The 23,752-nt window shown below is 41.1% G+C and overlaps 1 protein-coding gene across 1 annotated transcript; it reads left to right on the forward strand.

The window, feature by feature from the left end:
• Window positions 1-7: 7 nt before the first annotated feature.
• Window positions 8-22,721, forward strand: RPA1 (replication protein A1). The gene is made up of 17 exons (XM_064677411.1): window positions 8-128; window positions 486-533; window positions 827-905; window positions 1,452-1,560; window positions 2,155-2,243; window positions 6,833-6,919; window positions 8,132-8,264; window positions 9,216-9,318; window positions 10,430-10,498; window positions 10,636-10,828; window positions 11,914-12,053; window positions 13,658-13,806; window positions 15,086-15,218; window positions 16,424-16,600; window positions 17,870-17,977; window positions 21,237-21,323; window positions 21,699-22,721. The coding sequence occupies exons 1-17, from the start codon at window positions 96-98 to the stop codon at window positions 21,804-21,806; spliced, it is 1,845 nt and encodes a 614-aa protein (XP_064533481.1). The 5' UTR covers window positions 8-95; the 3' UTR covers window positions 21,807-22,721.
• Window positions 22,722-23,752: the final 1,031 nt, after the last annotated feature.

Raw genomic sequence — 23,752 nt, forward strand, 5'->3', positions numbered from 1 at the left:
GTGACGCAAGGACGCGCCGGAAGAAGGGGGCGCGGCGGCGGGAGGATTTGGCGGCAGCGGCGGGAGGATTGGGCTCTGGCGGTGGACGCGGCACCATGAGCGTGCGGCTGAGCGAGGGGGCCATCGCGGTGAGGGGGCTCGGGCTGTGCTGCGGTGGGCTTGGTCCTGGCAGGGGGTGGGAGGTGATGCTGGGCCTGAGCACCGTGCCCGGCCCGGTCCTGGGGGGAGAACCAGGCCCTGTCCCGGGAGACGGGTGGCGGGGGGGCCGGTCGAATTCAGCGGTGACAGCCATGCCCGCATCCCTCAGGCCCTTCCACCGCAGTTCCCGTGGGTACAACCCGTCATAGGTTGGACTCGATGGTCTGAGGTCTTTTCCAGCCGCATGGATTCTGAAGTTCTGTAGCTGCGGGTCTCGGGGCGTTTCCGAGGGGGGTGGTGGCACCTCTCTGAGGGTCTCTTACATTTCGTTTCCTTTCATTCTGCAGGCCATAATGCAGGGGGAGAACGTCTCCAAGCCCGTGCTGCAAGTCATCGTGAGTGCTGTCCCTCCCCTTCTGTGCCAGTCCCTCCGTGTCTGCATGTGCTTCCCGCGGGCTCCTGGGTGCAGCCAAACTCCCTCTGCAGAGGAGCCGAGCCAGGCTGTCGTCCCTTTAATTCTTCTAATTTAGTTTTATATTACTTGGGCTATGTTGATATTAGTGCTCAGAAAAAGGAGCTGAATAGATAAGTCCATTTGCTGACTGTGTCACTTTCTAGTTTTGAAAAGTTTCTGAGAAAATGACAAAAAGTAATTTGTTTTCTTCCCCCCCCCCCCCCCCCCCCCCAGAATACACGGGCTATTGCTACAGGAACTGGGCCCCCACGTTACAGGGTGCTGATGAGTGATGGAGTTAACACACTGTCCTGTGAGTATGACAAGCTGCAGTGAGGTTTTTTAAGTGTGGAGATGCTGATGGTAATAAAGTTTCCAGTCTAGTGATTGGGTGCAACGTGATAGAATGAATATTGAAGGAGAATGTGGCTTATACTGGGCCACAGATTCTTAGGTGTGCAACTGCATGTTATCATTTAGGTGAAATCTTTGTCTTCTGGAACTTTCTTTGTGAGCTTTAAGCAATTAACTTGCCAGAGGGTATAATGAAAATATAGAAACCTACATATGTAACAGTAGATTTAAAGTAATTTAGCTTAATCTTTTTCTCCCTTCTTTGATGTATAATCATTCCAGCTACCACTGCACTGTGAAGTGTGGGGAATAAATACAGTGTAATTTATGCTCAGTTTTGGTGACTTGTTAGCAGTTGCACTGTTTCCTATGTCTTAACAAACTGAGCACATTGTAGATCCAGGGGGAATACTTGACTGGCTGGAAAAGTTGTATCCAGCCATGGCAGCCTCTTTTAGGGCTGGCATGTGGAAGTTGTTTGAATGTTTTCCCTCTGTTCCTGCAGCCTTCATGTTGGCAACACAGCTGAACCCCCTGGTGGAAGAGGAGCGCTTGTCAGCCCGGTGTGTTTGCCAGGTTAACAGATTCATTGTCAACAGCCTGAAAGATGGAAGGTATCTGTATTAAATCTTTAAGTACAGTTCATTAATATTCACTTAAAATTATCTGCTGTGGAAAAGAAACAGCGAAGGTATCTTGTTACTTAGGTGTTGTGGAATCTAGTCTTTTATTAATTTTTCTCCTCTCCGATTTCCTCAAATTTTTTGAGGGGATAGGATACTGCAAAATGAGAAGGGATCCAGGTGAAGTTAATACAGAAAAACTGTGTATGTGTCTAGCAGGATATGAACCAAAGTTTGTATTCTTTTTATTCAGCACTTTTTGTGGGAAGAACACAACAACTATTGAGGCAGGGAATGTATTTTCTCTTGTAAAACCTGCTATGGTTTTGATACTTTCAAAACACAATGTTGTTTCAAGCTATTTTTATACCTGTCATCATCTGTCCTTGATGCATTGTGATACTGCTTCAAGCCTACTTGTCCCTCGAAAGAGAGTGCTAAGTTGACATTGGAGAGCTTTTCTCTTCCAGATCCTTCATGCAAGGAATCAGCCTCTAATGTTTGGTTCTCTTACCTGCTGCAGAGGAGTCTGACGGACTTGCAGAGGGGGTGAAAGCCTTAATTGCTGTTTGTTCTGTCTTGTAGGAGAGTGGTTATACTGATGGATTTAAATGTTCTGCATACTGCTGATGAGGTTGGTGGGCATATTGGGAATCCACAGCCGTACAATGAAGGTGAGTGTCAGTAAGCAAATACCTTCCTAGCTGTCTTGTTTCTTTCACTTTAAAAAAGCAGTTTTAAGTTGGCAGTTGGTCAGTTTTCTTATGCCTGGAACAGTGATGTCCAGACCTTGAAAATCCTTTCTATTTGTGTAACACAAAATGGGGTTCGTTCGTATTTTAATAAACTCTACACTGTGGCTGAAGCTTCAGTCTCCCCATGGTGTTGGGAGTATCAATACCTTACAACACTGACAAGCTTTTATTATATGTTAGTGGTCTCTACCTCGAGTTCCAGTAAGTAAGCGGAAGCTATTTTATGTCTCCTCATAATGAGTGATCAAATAGATGATAATTTCTTCTGTCTGGAAAGAAAGCAGCAGGAGGAAGATGGAATAATGATCTATAAAAGTATAAGATGGCGTGGAGGGGATGAATAAAGAGTGATGAATCTCTCTCTCTCTCTCTTTTCTACATTCATTTGATGCTCTTTAGTTCTCATATTGTCAGGCAGTGGTTTTAAAACAAAGGCTGCACCGCACCCCCAAACTGCACAGTTAAATCATGGAGCTTGTTGAGGTGGGTGCCAGAAATTGGCACAGTTTCAAAAAGCAATTAGACTTGAGAGAGAAATCCATTAAAGGCTGTTAAACATAACAATACATCCTCTGCATGCATGTTAGGTACAGGAAGCACTAAAACTTAAATTGCTCCAAGTACGTAGATGAGAGACTGGTATGAAAACACGACCAGCACGGACTTCCCTAAGCACCCATTCCTAGCCTGCCATCCCAAAAAGGATGATGCACTGGGTGGACCTTAATCTGACCTGCCATTAATCTATTTAGTTTCGTTATTTCGCATAAGCAACTGTGTTCTTCATTTTTCATGTGCTGAGCTTACGCTTCTCATGCAAACATTTTTCAAATTAAAACACTCTTTTTCCTCCTGAGATACGTTCAAAGGTCTGTTCTGTTCTTCCAGTTTTGAACTTTAAAAAAGAGGGAGAATAATAAGCACATGAAGAAAATACTTGAACAGCTCTGTCAGTGATGTATATACAGATAATGGCTGAAATTTAATTGCAAATAGCTCTTGAAGAATTTTTTTTTTTCCTAGTAGAAACGAATTAATATGTTTTTATTACTAAGGTACCACATATTGCTGGCAAGAGTTTTCTGTAGGATATTTTGGTCAAACAGTGGTGGTAGGTACACTGCTGATCTGGTTAAAAATCTGCTTTACTAATCGAAGTAGGAATTAGGCATTGTTGCAAAGGCAAAGACATCTTTCTTCATTAACTTTTCTTTTTCCAAGGGAATTAGAGGGGCGTTTGTTAAATGAGCCTAAAGAATCCTTTGTTCCTTTGATAGTTACTTAGCTAATTGCTGTTTAAAAAATGTGTTGACATCTCAGATTTTATGGTTTAATCCCACAGTTGCTGTAGAGACCAAGATTTTCAGAATAGCTACTGAGCAGACTGTTTTGTGCCTTTCTCCCGTTTCCCTGCCTGTGTGATACAAGAGCTTGTGAACTATAGTGTTTTTCCGTTATATTGTTGCTTAGAAACGACTGAGAATGTGGTATCTGACAGAACTGAGCTGAAAATATACCTTTAAGACTATAAATTCTGGTAAAATTACCATTACTCTGATCAAAGTTGTGTTCTTCATTTGGGCTCACAAAAGTACTCGGCAGTGAAGATTTCAAATCTAAAAGCTTTTGGAGATGACACAGGTCTGTGGTCATAGTAAGTGTGGGTTTGCACTAGATAGTTAAGAGATGCCAAAATTGATTTGATGCGTATTTCATTTTAGTACTGATGTTATTCTGCAGACGTCATAACCTTTTATTTGGTACTAAATAAGGATTCTATTACAGAAGATGGTAATAGTTTATATATAAAGTCTACTTAACCCAGCCTTGCTGCTCTGCAGGCTGCCAGATTTGTCATGAAGGCCTTGATACAATGGCAGAGGTGTATTTCAAGTTGGAGATCCTTTAAGTTCCTGTATATATTAAGAAAATTGTGTTTCTGAGGAACACTCAGCTAACTCAGAACGAGCATCTTAAATGTACTTTGTGGTTTCCATTAAAAAAAAAAAAGTTCAGGTATTTAAAAAACGGATCTTTAGTCCTTCTTTTGGTTTTGCTTGAAATACAGATCTCAAATTGCCAGACCTAGGATTAAGGAATATTCTTTCCCAGACTGTAATAGCACACTGGGACCCAGGGGGGGTGAGAAGCTGGCTTTTGGCCACTTTACGCAGGAGCAGTAGGTGGTTAATCTGCCTAACAAGGAAGCTGGAGACACAATCTTCTTATTACAAATCATAAAAACTTTTCAGGCAGCATTTCATAATAGTATTGAAAATTAAGACTGAGCAGTTTAGTTCTTGTTGAAAACTAGATGGTTGTGTTATTACTGTCATTAATCTCATTCAAGTTACTCCAGTGCTGGACTTTCTTTTCCCTATGACAATTACTTGCTACTTATGTTTAACTTCTGTCATTAATCTTTCAATGTTGAAATGTTTATATACTTCTACATTCACTTAAACTCTTTATTCTTGTCCTACCCACCACTGTGATTAGGTATGAGTTCTTTCAAAGTCCATTTTCATCCTTTCTCTCCCCTCCCTGCTGTGCTGCTGCTCAGTGCTGGGGCAGGTCATGGCACTGTGGCAGAACCTCCTGGTAGCAAGTTATTGGAAGCAGAGGACTCCTGTTACGTGGTTATTACATTTGATTGGGCTGTGGGGCAGCTTCAGCTAAAAAGGTCTTGGGTTTGCCTAACCCACTGTATACAGCAGAAATGTGATCAGCTATTTCAAGTGGTTTTTTCACCTCCTGCTAATAAAAACTAACAGCGAAAACCAGGCAGTCTCGTCGGTTTTGTGAGCACTTTAAGTGATCTGTAGGCCACCAGCCACCAAAAATCACAGTTTAGGAGTCCCTAGGCTCTACAAGCGAGAAAATTGGAGAGATATTTCTGCTGCTTCTGTATTTGAACACATGCACAGATGTGTGAATTTATTCTTACTCTGTTGAGAAACACTCTGCTGTGGGTAGGCAGCCATTAAAATGCGAATTTGTGTTTCATAACACCCAAGTGTTCTAATGTATGTGGTGGCCTTTGGTTTCTGGTGTTTTTTTTTTTTTTTAAATTACAAATTCCTACAGAAAAAAAACATATTTGGAACAAAAGTAGCAAGGAAGCCTCTCGCTGTTTCATATGCACATTCCTGTTCTTCCTGAATATTCTTTCCCTGACCAAACATAATTTTCTCTTAATGTGTTTTGTTGGGTTTTTTTCTGCCTTCTCTTGCAAAAAACGAATTTGGCTGTTGAGTGCTGACCCCCTGAGCACCTGAGGCCACTGAGTGAGGGTGAGACCTGGCTCCTCCATCTAGTGGAACCTGCAGTAAATACACATTTTGCTGTTTGACGTCATGCTGTTGCCAGGGAGACTTCTGTCACCAGTTCACCGATGTGACTCTACTGCGGCAAGTTAGAGGAGCAGATTGGTTTTTGTGCAAGGACCTTGTTTTTGAGTTAAAAATAACCAGAGGGTTACCTCTGTAGGCTGTGCCACATCAGGCAACGCCACATCAGGGTCTCCTTGTGTTGCTTCTGCTCCTTTGCCGTAGTTTTGTGCCATCCTTCTGTCGTGGGATTCTCCGCTTTTGTTCCTCGTCATGTTTATAGGCTTGGTCTGACCTTCTTTTCCACTTTGCCTGACCATCTTCCTCCTCACATCCCAAATCAGGGAAGCTTTGCCTGCTCAGGCCTAAATCTTCTTGCAAACCAATGGCTTAAGAATTAGTTGTGTCCAAAGGGACAAAAGTGTTGGATATTTTCTCATCTAGAAGCAAATTATTCTGTAAAGGAATTCAATTTTTTGAATGGTACATTAGTTTTTTAATGTAATTTTCTCTAGATATGGCCGTCTGCTCTTTCTCTTGTAATTTATCATCAATTTAAGGCAAGTAAAAGCCCTGGAATCTAAAAAAAATGGATGATGCAGACTTACTATGGCATCACTTTGATCCCTAAGCAATGTACTGCTGTGTACCAAGAGGGGCCCTGGTGAATGCTGAAGTGATAACATCACCCCCATGTTAAATATCTCCATATTTCGGAAATAAAATAGAGCAGGTGTTTTCTTTGTGTTGTGTTAACTTCAGGCTTGACTTTACCCCGTGGATTTTTGGCCTTTCCTGAGTTTTAAGGCAGAATTCTCTACAGTTTTTATCTTAGCTGCTAGGTAGTAGCAGAAACTACCTGTCAGAGCAATAGCAGCCGATAAACACTGAAAAGTTGTCAAGATTACTTCAAGGATGTCCTTTTAAATCACCATCAGCCCTGAATTCTTTCCAAGTAGGAAGCAGTTGCTTGAGGAAAAAGATCTGACTGAAATTCCTCCATGGTAATGTTCAACAGATAGCTTGCTACTGCTGTGTCTTATAACACCTGAATTTTAGCATATTCTCTGTGTTTTAAATTTTATTGTTTTTCTTGCAAGTCTTATTTCCTAAAAGGCTGAAGGGTATTTTTAATTACTGTGCTCCCTACGCTATGGTCTTTTTTCATTTGATTACCAGGGCAAGGGCAGCAACGTCCTGCAGCTCCAGCAGCAAACCCAGCACCCAGCAAACCCCAGCAACAAAATGGCAATTTGTCAGCAGCAGGTAAGAGTAATCCTGGGCAGGAATTCTGGTTTCCATTTGTGCAGTGAGAAACTACAGCTTGAATTTAAATGGAATCCTTCCAATAATGGTGTTGCACAAGAAACGCTCCATTAAGAGTAACCCGTGCTTGACAAGGTAAATTATCTCAAGGGGTTACTGTACACCTGGATTTAAAAGGGAAAAAATTTGTCTCCCTTCCCTCTTCATCCCTAAGGGAAAAGAATAAAAGGAAACAACTTTATTCAGTTTACACTGCTTCATCCTGTGGTCACTAAATTGGGCTGCAGTTTGTAGCTGGCCAACAAGTGTGCTGTTGATGCTGAGATATTGAGGCCAAACAGCTTAGGTGGTGCAGGACTGAAATTACTTGATAGTACATCTAGAAGCGTGGCTTTTTTTGATCAAGATTTCAGTGAGATGCTGAAAGAGGCAGTCAATTTAAATGTCAGTCTGTAGACAGTTTTCTTTTTTTTTTTGAGCTAAAAAGTTGTCAATCCTAACTCTTGGTGCTGCTTTAACTTGTCTGTACTCTTTACCCGTCCGTTTAAGAAGTATTTTTAAATAGTAAAATTTTGACATTTGCTTAGAAACTTGCAGCAGAAAACAAGCTTCCCCTTCCTCACTTAGAGCTGATTATAAGAGTTTTGTGCTTATACATTGACAAGATTGAGTTTGGAACTAGCAGTATCACTTTATGTCAGAAAACTCTGTGATTATGGGGTACCGTTGCTTAGTTATTCCTCCAAGTGGTGTAGGTCTAAAATTCAATGTACCATCCCCATCCCTGGAAGTTTTCAAAGCCAGGTTGAAAATGGGAAGGTGTCCCTGCCCATGGCAGGGGGTTGGAATGAGATGATTTTTAAGGTCCCTTCCAAGCCAAACCATTCTGTGATTCTGTTTATTGCTAAATACTTGAGAATTTATTGCTAAATAGTTGCTTCCCACTTAAACTGTGTTTAAGTGGTTGACTGGACACATCTCCACTTCCAGTGCAAGTGCTCTAAAGGCCTGAGAGTGTCTCCTCTGCAGCATTTTGCAGCCTAAAAAATACTTGTGACCAGGAGCAGAGTGTTCAGTGGAACTTCACCGTCTGTGTGGCTCCCCACAGCATGGTGGGAGAAGTTCTGCCTGACCTTGCACCGTGAGTTGGTTTTAGCCCAGCTTTTGTGTGCAAGACTGAAATTCCTTTGGCTTTTTTGTGGTTTTTGGAAGGTCCTGCTGCTCCCAAGTACCACGCTCCCTCCAACCAGTTTGGAAAAGCAAGTGCTCCCAGTGCAGTGAAGACACCAGGAGGGTCCCAGGCCAAAGTGGTGCCGATTGCCAGCTTGAATCCATACCAATCCAAGTGAGTTCTCCTGGTTTGCCAGGCATTACTCATGTCACAGGCATGAGGGAACAATAGCTTCTTTTTGCTTTTCTGTGTGTGAATCTCTGTCAAATTATTCACTGAGTTCTTTTGACTTTATTGGTTGAAGTTCAAACAAACAAACCCAACAATAGCCACAAAACCACCCAGAGAAATGAAAAAAAAACCTTCATAGAAACAGCTGATGGGTTTTGTTTTAGGTTGGTTTTTTGTTTCTTGTTTGGGCTTTTGTTTTGTTGGGGGGGAGGGTGGCTTTTTGATTTTTTTTTTTTTTTATCTTTTTAAATTGCATCAACACTCCCAACGATCTGAGATTTGCCTTGGCATTGTCTTGGTGCAGCAGCCCTGCTGAGCTTGATAGGTTTTTAATATTTTAGTTGAAAATCGATTGACTTCTCTGTTTTTTTCCCTAAAGCAGCCTTCTTTTGGGTAAATTAATGACAAAACAGCTCAGTAAGCTATTCACTTTGGCTACTGTGCTGTTGAAAAGCATGAGGATGTAATTATTTAGTGAATGACATTTTTAAGTTATGCAAACTGATTTGATTACCCAAGTTAAATGCGAATCCTATAATTGAGCTCTTGAGTTCTAGTGTGGCTTTTCAGAACAGGCAAACTGCTGTGTGAGAAATGTACCCTAGAAGAGTAAAAGATTTGAGGCCTGCTTCTATGCAGAAGGATTGTTCACTATTATTATCATACTTTATGGCTGCTTTGTTGCCTTCTCTACAACATTCTGCCTTTAATGGTCTAGGCCATTAAAACAGAAAGCAGCGGAAAAACAGGTAGAGTTGCTGAGGTGCAGTGGGAAGAATTCTGACTTTTAGATGGTGACATTCTGGTTCCAAGGGTTTGTCAGTGCAATCTCAAAAAAAAAAAAAAAAAAAAAAAAAAAGAGACACAGAATAGTGATTTCTTGCATGATTTCAGGTGGACCATTTGTGCTCGTGTCACCCAGAAAGGCCAGATCCGCACGTGGAGCAACTCCCGTGGTGAAGGAAAGCTCTTTTCCATAGAGCTGGTTGATGAAAGCGTAAGTGTCATATGTTAAGACAAAGATAACGTGTGCCAGATGCTGATGAACCCTTCATAAAGACAGAATAGGGGAAATAAAGTGCATTATAGGAAATGATTTTTTTTTTATTACGACCGAAACTTGTATCCCTGCATTCATTAAGTTGCGCATCAACGTGCCAGTTTTTATCCAGAATGGAGTCTTAAATGTGCAGCATTACTGATTATTTTTCATCAAAGTCTATAGCGTGTGACTGGATTTTTGCAGCTTCAAAATATAGTTGTTTATGCAAACTGACAACCTAATACTGAGTGTCGTGGTAGTTTCCTGTAGATTGGGAGTGACGTTTCATCCTTGCTGAGCTACACCTTACAAAAACAGGGAGTGAGAGGAGCATTGCCTCCAAGTTACAAGCTTTCAATTTTCATGAGGAAATCAAGAGTACAAATTATTGCAACACTAAGAAATTTCCTCTGTGGTTTGTTTGGGGAATGGTATCTGGTTAATCTAACTAAACTTGCAGTTTGTCAAACCTCTTATCAAATTACAGCCTTCTGTTGTGAAAACAAACAAGATTCTGCTAGATTATATTGAGTATAAAATGTGAGGTTAATAAAGTAACGTGTTGTCACCAGGCATTTGTTTTCTCTGCATACTGTCTGTATTCAATTTTTTAAAAAAACCCCCAGTATTTATATCCAGTGAGTGTTTAATTGTTATTAATTCTTACGTAAAGACAGTATGTCTGAGTGGGAGCCATCACAATACACTGCCTGCTAACTTGTGGAGCAGTGGGGTCTATTTGAATTTATTTTATCAATGCCAGCTTTACTGGCATTTTCAGAGGTGTATATGTGATAGATGTAGTTCTTATGCCTTTTATTCTGAAGCAGTAGATATACTAATGAGACTTGAATATGAGATTTGATTGTCAGGTGTAGAATATGTCATTTTAGCTATAACTACAAATGTGAAGAGAATGTTTGTTTCTCACATGCCTGGAGCAAGCCTGGCAGACCCCACTCTGTCTTGCAGAGCTGATGCCACTTAACATTGCAAAGATTTATTTTTTTTTTATCTTTTTTCATGCCAAATTTCAGTCCTGACCAGCTCTCCTGTTTTCCTGCAGGGCGAGATTAGAGCTACTGCATTCAACGATCAAGCAGACAAGTTCTTTCCACTCATTGAATTGAACAAGGTATGGTATCTTTGTGCTTTCTTAGACTGACAGGAGCTAGAAAAGAGGAACTTCAGCATAGCAAGGATTTTTAAAGGTGAACAGTCTATTTCTCTGACTACCGATAATATCCTCTGTTTCATTGCTTTCTCCTGTAGGTATATTATTTTACCAAAGGCAATTTGAAGACTGCTAACAAGCAATATACAGCTGTTAAGAATGACTATGAGATCACATTCACTAATGAGACTTCAGTTGTGCCCTGTGATGATGCCCAGCATCTTCCATCTGTTCAGTTTGATTTTGTATCCATCTCTGACTTGGAGAACACGCCCAAAGACTCGATTGTTGGTCAGTCTAAGTAGCAAAATGGCAAACTCTAAAGCTTTGAAGTTTTATATTTGTGTCCTGAATACTGGGCAGGTAGTGAGCACATGGTGTTTTGAGTGTTGTCATCTCTTAGTTGAAGTTGTCCAGTGATGGTTGCCATTAAAAATGTCTCAGACAGTTTTCCTCTTTAGATGTCTTTGCCCTGTTCTCTAACAATGATTTTTCTTCAAACTTCTGCTTCAAACTAAAGGCAGCAAATGATACTTGTTTATTGTACTATGATCATTGTTTTCCACAGAAAAGGGCTGAAAGAAAAATGTCCTTGCTCAGCACGTGTGCATTTCATACCTTCTGTGGTCTTGCTTTCTTTCACTATCTAATTATCTCTGTAGTGATTTTGGCATAATTCATTGCATCCAAGTCCAAGTTGCATGACTGTTTTGGCTTGCTTTGTGAAGTATTGGAGGCTTGTTTTTCTGTAATTTGTTGGGCAGAGTACTCCGGAAAAATCAGAGGCTTGGGTGGGGGTGAGGGTTCTCAGGTTTCAGAGGCACAAGATGCCTGTGATTCAGAGACATTCAGCTGAGAATTTTAAAGGTAGATTTGTAATACTAAAAATGGTGTGTTTTTAGGGAGTGCAGAGGGGTTTGTATTAGCTCTTACTACCCAGACATGCAGACTTGTTCACATTGCTTAAGGTTGTGGGGCTACGTGAAGGCATCAGCCAGTTGCTTCATTGTGTTACAGTCACTTTGAAAGCCCTTGCTTGTGATTTAACAGCAAGTGTGTGTTACATGATCAGGACTGAAGTCCTTTGACAGAATGTGATGGGAAAAGATAGTACAATGCCTTGATCTCTCTAATGTGGTGAGGCTTTGCATTCATGAATATCTTAATGAATGCGTCAACAAAATTAAAGCACTGAAGAGTTCTGTAGTGGAGCATTTCTACCATAATACTTAATTTCCATATCAGATTTCATTTGAATAGGGAGCTAGGATACAAGGTAAAAATCTGACAGTAGGTTCGAATTCTTCTCTTGTGATCTTGTATTCCCCAGTTGTGACCCTTGAGTAACTCTAAGTAAATTGTAACTGTTTTTTCAGATGTAATTGGAATTTGTAAGAGCTATGAAGATGTCACTAAAATTACAGTGAAAGCTAACAATAGGGAGGTTTCAAAGAGGAACGTGCATCTGATGGATACATCAGGGAAACTGGTGACAGCTACGCTGTGGGGAAATGAGGTATGTGCTCTCTTACCTGTTCTTAAGCAAAGGTTCCTTTGTGTAGGGTGAGGAAGTGCTGTTGTCATCTGAGATGGGCACAGCACTCACACAGTCCTGGGTTTTTAAGGATCAGGGGCCGAGAGAAGGTGAAAGACTGTCTGGTTGCATTCAGGTGTGATGTTCTTAACCTTTCTCTGACAAACTGCTGACATGATCTGACTAATGTGTTCTGAACAACTGCAGACATTGTGTCTCAAGCCAAACTACTGAAGGTAACGGGCTCCTGGTTTAGGAAAGGTATGAGTTGCAGTTTGATTATGGAAAAGCCCAGTGGCTATGGTTGTCTCATTTGAGATGAGTTTTTATTTGTGGGGTGGGACACATGCTACCCTGCATAAATTGCTGCGTAACGAGGGGGTCGAGAGGCTGTATCTCAGACTAGGGGTTTAAAGCATCAGAGCCTTGGAAGAGAAAGTTTGAATAGTTGCAGTAAACTGCTTCCTTATCTTTTTAACAGGCTAGTTTGTTTTCCTCCGCTGTTATAGGTACTTAGGGATTTATGTTCCAGTCTATAAAAGGGGAGTGATCCTGCCAGCTTGACAGTGATGCTTTATGGCTAAATGATCAAGTGCACTGATATTGTAGGTACCTAAACACCATTAACCATCTGCTGATATAAATGAAGTAAACTTGAAGTTCAGTATCACAAAATCTTGAGGTTGAACCAGGTTGTTATAGGAGAGACTACTGGTATTCAGTTCCTGGCATAACTTCCAACAGGGATCATGGTCTGCATTTTACAAAATTAGATCTGTTTCCTTGCTTGTAGAATAGAGATCTCAATGAGCATTGAGGGGGAGTGATGTGTGGCTTAGCTGGCACAGTTAGGGTTAGAATCACTATGTCCTTTATAACAGTCATTGCCATGACTGCTGGGATATGTTTTCTGTTCTTTTTGCATCTCCTGGATACAGTGAATGCTACTGCAACTCCAGCTTGTTTGTAATCTTTAAGCACATGATCTTCCCTTTGCTTGCTGAATGGTGTGGGGGTCCAGAAAACCTGTACCTTTCAAAACTTCACTCATGCCATGAGATTCTTTGGTAGTGTCAGGCTACTCAGATAACAAACTGATGGCAGCTGAACAGCATTAAAGCAGCTTTATGAGAAAAAATAGAAAACGGAAAATTGAAAAAAAAATGTTTGGTCAGCATAGCTGCTCTTCTCTTTAAGTGGTAGTAGAATGGACATGATTGGCTCAGTCAAGCTGACCAAGTTGTTTGATCTCCCGAGGAGTCTAATATGACCAAATAATTTCTCCTGCTTCCATTCCCATAACCTTTCTCCCTTTCTGAAATTCTGGTGTAAAACTGCTAATGGAGGGGTCAATCCTTTTAAACAAACCAATGGTGTGCCTTAAGGATTCTCTGCTTTGCCAGGAAACAGGGTGTTAGGATTGCACCTTTAATTGTTAGCTGCCTTTGCTTAAATTCCTAATGACATCATTCAAAATTTTACCTTTTAGATACTATGAGATGGTTTTGATCTGTGAATTACGACCACAAGTTCGGTACCTTTACTGTAACGTGCTGCTAATGCTCTCTGTTTTTTCACACATGCAGGCTGAACAGTTTGATGGCTCCAGACAACCTGTGATTGCCATCAAAGGAGCCAGAGTCTCTGATTTTGGTGGTAGAAGCCTGTCTGTCCTGTCCTCGAGTACAGTTGTCATCAACCCTGATAGCCCAGAGGCTTTTAAACTCCGAGGATGGTATGAGTGTGTTTATGTTGATTTATTTCAACCTACTGGAGAGTATTTGTTTTATTCTCTTTCTCTGGACTTGAGCAGTCTGTATAGCACTGAGGAAAGGTGGCAGAAGATGTGGCTTCCAAGGCTATAGAAACTTCTCTTGCTTGGAAGCCTTTAGAGCCTGGAAGGCTGTCCTTCTTAAGTTGTTCAATTCAAAAAACTTTTAATTCCATGACAGACCTTGAAAAATCGAACTTGGAGTAGTGCATGCTGACCCAAAGCCTTGGAAGGCAGCATGAAATCAGGCCTGACCAGCTCCACTTTCTGAGGCATGATCTGAGAGAAAAATATTTTCTTTCCACAGGCTTTTCCATTGTGTGGAATCTGATACGCACTCCATTAGTATGGAGGCACTATTTGACGTCTTCCAGTGTCTAGTCCTTACCAGATATTTTTCAGACAGCAAAATAACATTTTATTGTCAGGAAAACAAAGTGATTTCTTGGTTTGTTGCATCTCCTGTAGGTAGTTGTTTAATTGTCTGCTGTAACTACAAATATGGTGATATGTGGTGTGTGTGAATAAGATTAAGTGCCAACAGCATCAGATTCGTGAATCCTGGGTTTTTTTAGGTTCTGGTTACATCACCCAAACATGGATAAAATAAATGGCATCCTCCATTTGTCATTGAGCTGTGGTTCTCCTATGCTTCAGAGGCTTGTTGAAGATAAAATTGATTGTGGGTCTTTGCTATTACTGTCACACTTTAATTAAGTTCCATTTTTGAGCCTTATTGGTGTGTTTCTGAAATCACAAAGCCCATCACAATGGGATGGCAGTACAACCTTTTGGTGAAGAGCTGTGCTTTCTTATTTTAACAGAGGAAGCATAATCTTTTCAATGCTATTTGCTTTTTCTTTCGAAGCTGCTGCGAAGATAATGGTACCATGTAATTTAATTTTAATTATGGAAATATCTTGATGCCCTTAAATCTTGTTATCTGCCTGCCTCTAAGAAGTGTGCAGTGCGTGGTTTGACCACTAGCTGGCAAACAAATTGCAGTTATATAGAACAAAGCTGTCCTCCTTTTGTGGGTTTATAAAATACAGTGCTAATTAAGTCAGACTATTAACTTATTCTGAAATGCTATTTTTGTTTGCAATATACACATATTACTGTAATTGTTTCCTTTGCAATCATTGATAAAAAAATCCCTCATGTATCGAGTACATGAAAATAAACGTAGGCTTTTGATAAGTCTGTATGGTCCAAAAATAGAAGTTCATCTCTGTGGTTCCAGGTTTGACTCTGAGGGGCAGCTGCTGGAATGTGCCTCGATCTCTGATGTGAGGGGTGGGCCAGCAGCTGGAGCAAATACCAACTGGAAAACTTTGTTCGAAGCCAAATCTGAGAACTTGGGACAAGGAGATAAGGTAAAGCATGGCCACTTAGTACATTGTGTACTGGGGATAAAATAAAAAGCTAGACTTGATGCAGGTAGTCTGCTTATTGAAGTGGTCTAGGTGTTGAGCAATATGTGCTTACTTTCTTGGAATTTATGCTTTTAAATAATTTTACTGTTTTTCGAATAAATTCAAGCTTGTTGCTGATGCAACGTGATACTGTGTTGGCAAGAGAATTCTAAGCCTTGTATAAATGGAGGGGGGATGTTTTCACTCCAAAGATGTTCATATAAACAGAGTGTTCTAGGAGAAACAGGTGCATTAGGAGGAAGTGGTTTTCAAGGGTGCACACTTGGTCAATAGAAAAGCTGGTAATAAACCCCAGGTCTCAGGCTTTCCAGTCCAGAAACCTCTCCAGGCTTATACTGCTTCTTGGCTTATTTTTAACTTTTTTTTTGTTTTGTTTTGTTTTTTTTTTTCAAATTTAAGTGCTAATTCATTTGGGATACACAAGAGCTTCTATCCATGGAAAAAACCTTTTGGAAATAATAGAATGGTTTGCGTCGGAAGGGACTTTAAATATCACCTAGTTCCAGCTTCCCCCACCACGGGCAGGAATGCCACCCCCTAGATCAGATTGCTGAGGGTCCCATCTAACCTGGCCTTGAACACTTCCACTTTACTTGTCATTCAGCTATTTTCTGTGAAAAATTTTTGCACATGCTTCTTGAGCAACCTCTGTTTTTCTGCTGAAAGACTTGACCGTGGTCTTAAACCATTATGATGATTATTTTAGTGTGGTGAGTGGGTATTTTGTTCTGTAGGCTATAGTTTAATCAAATGCTTATCTGTAACACTACACAATAGGCTTTCTGTTTTTTGTATTGGTTCCCAAAAGAAGCGTAGGAAAGTGCAGAATCTTAATCCTGAGAAAAAGTGGAGATTTGAACAGACACAATGGAGAATCAAATATGCTTCATCTAAAGAAAAACCTAGCAATTGGAGTTTCCTGCAATGGAAACACAAAATAATCTTGCTGTAGGGGCTTTATTAACATAATGGAAGCCTGAAAATTGTTTCAACAGAGGGGTTGATTTACAGTTTCCCAGTAATCCATAGCTGTTAAGCTTTTTAATCCTAAATATCCAAGTATGGGCGCCTTGCTTTTGTAGTTAATTCAGAATTGGAAAACATTGAGTATTTTGAGGCTAATGTTGCACACTCACCCCTCCTAGGCAGATTATTTTAGCTGTGTGGGCACAATCGTACATCTGCGCAAGGAGAACTGCATGTACCAGGCATGTCCCTCGCAGGATTGCAACAAGAAAGTGATAGACCAGCAAAATGGACTCTACCGTTGCGAGAAGTGTGACCGCGAGTTCCCCAACTTCAAGTACCGCATGATGCTCCTGGTGAGTCCGTGGATGGGAGCAGAGGGAGTGTCTCGCCGTGCTCCCCGAGCAGCCCAAGCGGAAATCTTTTTGGGAATGGGGCGTTGGTGCTGTCTGCCCGCCTGCGGTGCCTGCGGGTTAGAGGGTGTTTAGGTGGTTTGTAAGCTGTACCTGAGTGAGGGGATGTTTCATTGAGCTGATTAGCAGTTTGTTTTCCTAGTGCTCCAATTAAAAGCTTCTCTCCTTGCCAAAAAGTTGATGCTAGCTCAGTTGATTCTGGTTTCCAAGTGTACTATGCAGTGCAGAGTACAGATGGCCTCCGCCTCTTCAGTAGTGAAGATAAACTGAAGTAAAATGGCATTTCTGGAGAGCAGTAATTGCACTTTTACAGCTGCTACCTATATTTAGTACAGTTTTTTTGGTAGGTATTGTTCTGTCTCATGCTTTAATGGAGTCTACTTCAGAAAGTTGTTTGAGGATTGTTATTGTGATGCCCACTTACACCATAAGCATTGAACCCTTTTCTGCTTCATATTATAAATTAGAGTTGTGTCTGCTTCTTAGAAATGCTGTGCCAGGTGGGCATGCAGAGAAAAGGGAACTATCCCTGCAGTCTCACTAAACACAAACTGCTTCTGAATAATTTCTAGATAACTTCTAGGAACTACTTTACATAGCAGAGCCATTGTCAAAGAATATAAAGGGGATACTGAGGGTGCATTCAAGGCCTTCAGAACAGTGTGTCTCCTATTTCCCCATTCCTAATTGTCAAAGCAGCCAGGACATGCGTGTGAGGCTGGCACTTGATCTTTAGTGCTCTGTCTTGTCCTTGAATGTTTTGCTGGTTTCCTCATAACATAACATAGTTTATGCTCAAGTACTCAGGTATGTGCAAAGTAAATGCAGTTTGCAGACTTACTGTTGTCCCCCTTGGTAGTTGTTGTTTTGGGCTACCTGTTCTTGCTCACAGCTCATCAGTGACAGCAGGACACAGCTAAATATCCATTGGTGTGCACCACTGTGATCTTATTGACCTTTTCCTGTGACACAATCTACTGTCAATATTAACTTGTGTTAGGTTATGTGGCATTCTGTGGAGCTTAAAAAAAAGTAGTAACTCACTGCCTTTCACCCTCAGTGACTGAAAGTACAACAGGTAGGGTTCTAGTAGTTACTGGAAATTTAAAACATTCTGTAACTGTGAAATAATTTTTTTTTGTGCTGTCTTCTGTCTTCCTTGAGAAATAGGCAACTGGACAAAATAACCTTTTGGTTTTTGTTGTATTTTAGGTGACCATTGCAGACTGTCTCGAGTATCAGTGGGTGACTTGTTTCCAAGAGTCAGCAGAATTCATTCTGGGGCAAAGTGCAGCTTTCCTGGGAGAACTGAAGGAAAAGGTTGGTCAATTATCTTATTACATTTTTCCTGTATGTGTAGACATTGAACTATGTTTCACATATCTTGTGTTGGGCTGTCCTCAAATTTGTTGCTTTTCTTTCATCCTTCTGGTAAGGAAATATTCTTGTAATGCTGACTTAGAAGGCAACCCTGAGAAAGATGTAAGGTTGGTGTGGAACACCAGTGCTGATCCATCAGAGCCTGGTCTGATACCTGTGTGTGCATGAATAGCAAACATGGCAAAGGCAGTGGGTTATGTTCATGCAGTTGCTGTGGAAATTAAGAGCATTAATTAAAACAAAAAGTGCCATATGAAAGAAAGGGGTTTTCTGTTTCATTTGTCAAGAATTTGATTTGCCTATTCTCTGGGTGACAGGCCAGCTCAGCCTGAGGTTGTTCTCCAGATGTTGCACTTCAGTATCTTTTACAAGTTCACAAATCATTGCTTCTGTGTCTGAAGTTCTTGGCAGGGACTTGTTTACTCTCCTCAGGATTATTTTCCACGGGCCATCTGCCTGGAGAACAGAGATTTGCCTGGTTTCCCCCATAGCTTGCTCCCACAGTCAGTCTGTCTACCTCTGAGCTCTTTTGGCTGCTGAAAGCTGGAGCTCAGCCTGTCCTCATCACCTGGACCTTGAGAGGCAGCTGATCACTTGATAGTGCCACAGCCTTTAGAGGACTGGCAACTTTAACACGTGTTGACTCCAGCAGAAAAGACAGGCTGTTTTATCATTGTACCTGGATTGGAAGAATCTGCAAAAAAACCCTGGTTCAGCAATGAATGCTGACAACATTGTCCCTAATGTGTTCCAAAAATTTGTTTACAAAACCAAAAAGTTCCAGAACACTTTGTATGTATCTTTGTAAGTAGGCAGGAAGCTTTTCGAACTAATGTGTGTGAGCCCACTTCTGCTAAGGCTCTTCTTTCCCCACCAAACATCATCAGAAACTTTGTGGGTCATACGAAAACCATGACTTGTAAAATGGGTGGTTGGCAGAGATGCTGATCTTTCTTTGACAGATGAGAGCAGTTTTTTAAGGTCGTAAGTCATTAAACACTAACAGGCAGTATTATCTTCCCTTTGTGACTCTGTGCTTCTCTGCTGCATTTTTCTTTCTTCCAACCAAAATAATCTTTTTCTGATTTTTTTTTTCTTGTCTACTGTATAAAAAGTGCATGGCTTTGTTGTGTTTTTAAATGACGATGTGGAATGCATGATAAGTTCTTGAATTGCATATGAGCATTGCTGTGCTCCCAGGCTAAGGCTGGTTGATTCCATGACTCCACAGATATCCCAGTTGTTGGTTAACCCATTGCTTGGCTGTGGGAGGGGAATGAATCAGGAGGGGTTGTTGAGGATGTTAGCCTTAGACACTGTTGTAGACCTCCTCTGCCTCTGCAAAGTGGTGCTAGTTTTCCTGTAATTTACATGCAGGAATGGTTTTTGGAAATTTCCTGCACTCTGGCTATTAAAGGTGAGGGGTACAAAGCTTATGGTTCTGGAATGCTGAGTTTCTGTGCTATTAGGAAGGCTAGAGACCTCTGTTCTGTAGGAAGATATCTTCCTGGGGAATTCTAATTAGATGTGCTTGCACTTTTGCGTTTCCATTTTCAGACATTCTTAACTTGTCAATATTTTCTTTCTTCAGCCATGCTTAATCTCTGCTAGAGTTTAAACAAAATTTCTTAGTCACTTTTCGTGCTGGAGAGAACTGGGTGGGGAAGGAGAGACAGCAGATCCTATGTACCAGTACAAACATGTAATGTCTTTTGAAGAGCTGCCTAATGGAAATGGCTGAGGATAGAAAATGGAACATAATATGGAGTGAGCCCTTGAGTGGGAATGCTTTGTGTTCCAGGAGAAATTGGTTTTGATTTGACACTTTTATGAGCCTTTAAAAATGGTACTCAATGCATTTGCAGTAAGCTTTTCTTAGTGGTTTTTCTCTGATAGAGCTGATGCAGTGTCTTGTGAAATTGGTGGGAGTCTTTTCACTGCTCACAGTATGGTTTGAGTTCATGTACAGCCAGTGACCACACTAAGCACAGATATATGTGCAAGGTTTTTCATCTGCTTCTCCACTGTGCTTGTTAGTTACCAAAGGAGGTAATGTGGGGTAGCAGTGACTGCTTTGCTGAGGGCATTTTCAGCTCACTAATGGTTCACACAGTTTGTGACTGAGCTGGAAAGCGAAGCCAAATGCTTTATTAAGTGAGTTCTCTTATCTTCTAATCCATAGGATGGTCAGAAAAAGGGTTTTTAATATTCAGGAAGGATATGCCTGAATTCTGCAATCTACAGCTACTCCTGTTCACCTTCATTTGTTGTGCTTTTCTAAACCTTAGGAGACTTACTGTGTAGTATAAAATAGTGCTGCACGCAGTGAAAAACAGCAGATGTAACACTTGGAATGTGAGTGGAACTGGGGTGGGTTCAGTTCCAGATCAGATGCTCTGTCTGCTGCTGGAGTGACTGATCAAGTCAAGTGCATCTGGTAGATAAATGCATTAATAATTACTTGTCGGCATCATCGTGGGGCTGCAGGGTTTTTTTTGGAATGTCAGCAAAGGTTTTTACAACTCATTTTTACAAAAATAAACTTTTTTTTTTTCACAGTCTCCACAACTTGCCTGCTCCTTTTCTACTGTTTTGACAAAGTGTCTGTTATAAATGATGATGATGATGATGTTTAGTGTTCATATGGTAATTAGAAGCAGCTTATGTTATAAATATGACAGAGTCTTCTAATGGTTATAAAAGCATGTTCAAAACATGCATCCACGTTTTTTATAGAGCGTCCTCTTAAGCAGGTCTGTGTCAGGGTGTGAAGGATACACACAGCCTTGATGGATAAGCAGAAAACCAGAATGCCTAATAAGGCAATTAATGGGGAAATAGTTAGCTCTATTGGTGTTTGTGATCACAGCAGAAAATCAGAATTAGCCAGTTTAGCACCACGAGAGAATCTTGTGTAGATTTATAATATTTTTGTTTCCGTACACCCGGTTGCAGATTGGGTGCAATTGTGTGTTATTTTTGTTTAGGCAGCTAGAAAGCTTTCATTGTTTTTCTTTAAAAGTTTTAAGTTATGGTTTTGGCATCTAAAATGTGATGGAAGACTCAGCTCTGCCTGTGTGGTCCAGGTAGTTCCACTGTTTTGCCAACCCCCACAAAAGCTGAGCTGCTCTCAAAGTTCACGGTACTCACAGGAGCCTGGAGTGCCTGCAGCTGATACCTGTCTTTGTCCTTCCCCCAGAACGAGCAGGCGTTTGAAGAAGTGTTCCAAAATGCAAACTTCAACACGTATGAGTTCAGGATCCGAGTGAAACTGGAGACTTACAATGTAAGTATTGCCCAAAAGGCAAATAGTGTAGCATGTGGCTTTTGTAGTTCGACTTGTCTCCATAGGAGGTGACTTCCTCCTCTTATGTTTGTGGGGAGAGGTTTCCCTTGCTCACAGTGATAGAAGTTTCCAAGGATCATCACACAAATACTGTCAGTGTTGAGCAGTGAAGGAGGGATCCACGCTGCTCCCTCTCAGGTTTATCAAGAGTGGCTGGTTTCAAATGAAAACAACATACCAGCTCTGGGAGTCGTGTTGGCACTCCCAGCTAACCCAGATACCAAGAGCAGTAAGTTACTGGGGCAGAAGGAGTTTAGAACCAAATGCCTGGAGTGCTTAGTGTTCTTCTTTTACATACTAAATTTCTTTTCTCAGGATGAATCTCGTATTAAGGCCACAGCAATGGATGTCAAACCCGTGAACTACAGAGAGTACAGCAAGAGGTTGATTGCCAACATCAGGAGAAATGCTCAGCTGGGGTGAGGAGGCCAGTGCTGGCTGATTGAACCTAAAACTTCCAGGAAAAACGCAATAGATAACGTTTCGTTGACTTTTTCCCACCCTGTGTGTGACAATTTTGCATTAGTTACCTGGTCCATGGTAGTCCAGTTTAGTGGGCTAAGTGATTTGATGCATTTCTCTGGAGATACGCCCCTGGTAGGTCTGAGTGCACTCTGATGGCCACTGTTTTGTAGACTGTTGTGGTCTGTTAAACTCCTGACAGCACTAAAGGGGAATCTCTAGACACTTGCCAGGGTCTTGAGACAAACCATTCAGAATGTCTGAAGTAACTTTGCTTTCTTAGTGTATGTAAAGTTGAATTATATAACCATTTTGTCTTCTTTGCAAGGGAGTAGTGACAACCTTGACACTTTGACTTGTTCAGCAGAGGGTAGGAGGAAGAGTGTCATCCAGCTTTCAGATATGGACAAAGGAGAACAGGTCTATTAGTACACGTTAGTTCCTTTCCATAGAATTCAAAGGCTTTCACTTTCCACAGGTGCCATGCAGTTGTTAATGCTTGGAATGGCAATATGGTAGAATTATTAATCAAAGACATATCTCTTATATCTGAAGAATATCCTTCCTTCAGGGTTTAATAGACTGAGTCAGATGGGTCTGATATTAATCAAAATTGTCTCTTCTGAGGAAGGCAGATAAGCATTGACTCTCCATCCCCCAGGGAAATCCAGGCAACTACAAAGCATTGCTTTAGTTTTCTCTTCAATTAATACTATGGATTTTTGACTGATTTTTCAGCTCACATTTCCTGCCTATACGTATTTTGTGTATTTGTATATTCAGTTTCTTTGGTTTTATTTGTAATGATGTTAATCAGAAACAGGTCTTTAAATGGGGGGAGCTTTGTTTCAATAAACACTGTTTAATTCCTGTGTAGTGAATTTTGCTTTCTTTGAACACCAAAGACTTCTCATTACTGGAAAGCAATTAATTAGCTTTCATAATAAGCATTCACTTGGGGGAGATGTTACCTTATTACAAACTCTAAGGTTAGACAGAAGAATGAAGACTTCCTTGCCTGATGTTAACAGCATGGAAATGCAGTGATATTTCCACCATTTCTGTGCCTGAGAATGCTGATGAGCTGGCACTTCTGGGATTTTTATTGACGTTTACACAGCAGTCTAAAACTAACCAGGCTTTGAGATTTGTTCAGACATAGAGCTAGTACAGAAAACAGTAATTATGCTACTGGGCTTTTCAGTCAGCAGAGCATGCTAGCTCTGTGTGCTCCTAATCACATTAATTATGTGTTCCCTGGCTGCAGCTCACAGCTTGGCATTTGCTGCACAGCTCCAAGCATCCAGGCAATGCTGCAGTGGGTCTCTGGTAGCAAAACTGAAATTTATTTATTTATTTTGCTTCACAGAGCATTGTTTCTTCATGTATTCAGTTGGTGCCCTTTATTCCCCGTGATTTCTTGTTTGTCATCTAAAGTCTTGATATTTAAGTGCTGCAAATGCCATTTCCATTGATGGACATGAAGCACATTATTCTGGGCCCATTAATTGCAAACACAACCCCTTCTCTTTTGGATTCTGAGGATCATGACTGGGTTCTTCTGCTGATGTCTTGCATTTTTTTATTGAAGTATTTGTTCCCTCTGACCTTGCTTATAAAGCATTGAGTAGAAAATTACAGTCTTCAGCACAGTTCTGGATTGACAAATGGTAGGTTAGTGGTGATAATCCATCTTTCCACTCTGGTAACCAGTCTTTTATTTCTGCTCCTCCTTTCCTATCCCTCCTTCCCCAGTTTTAGGGAACTGGGAAGAAGTGGAAGTGCACAATGTTCCTTGAGGCTATTTCCAGTTCCTGGGCCCGTAGACTCTAGGAAGTGTTTGTGTTGGCAGGTGTTTGCTGGCTTTGCAGCTTTGAGTGTTGCACACCTGCCTCTGCTGGGGCAGC

This window comes from Pseudopipra pipra, chromosome 21 (genome assembly GCF_036250125.1).
Source record: "Pseudopipra pipra isolate bDixPip1 chromosome 21, bDixPip1.hap1, whole genome shotgun sequence".
Taxonomy (NCBI): Eukaryota; Metazoa; Chordata; class Aves; order Passeriformes; family Pipridae; genus Pseudopipra; species Pseudopipra pipra.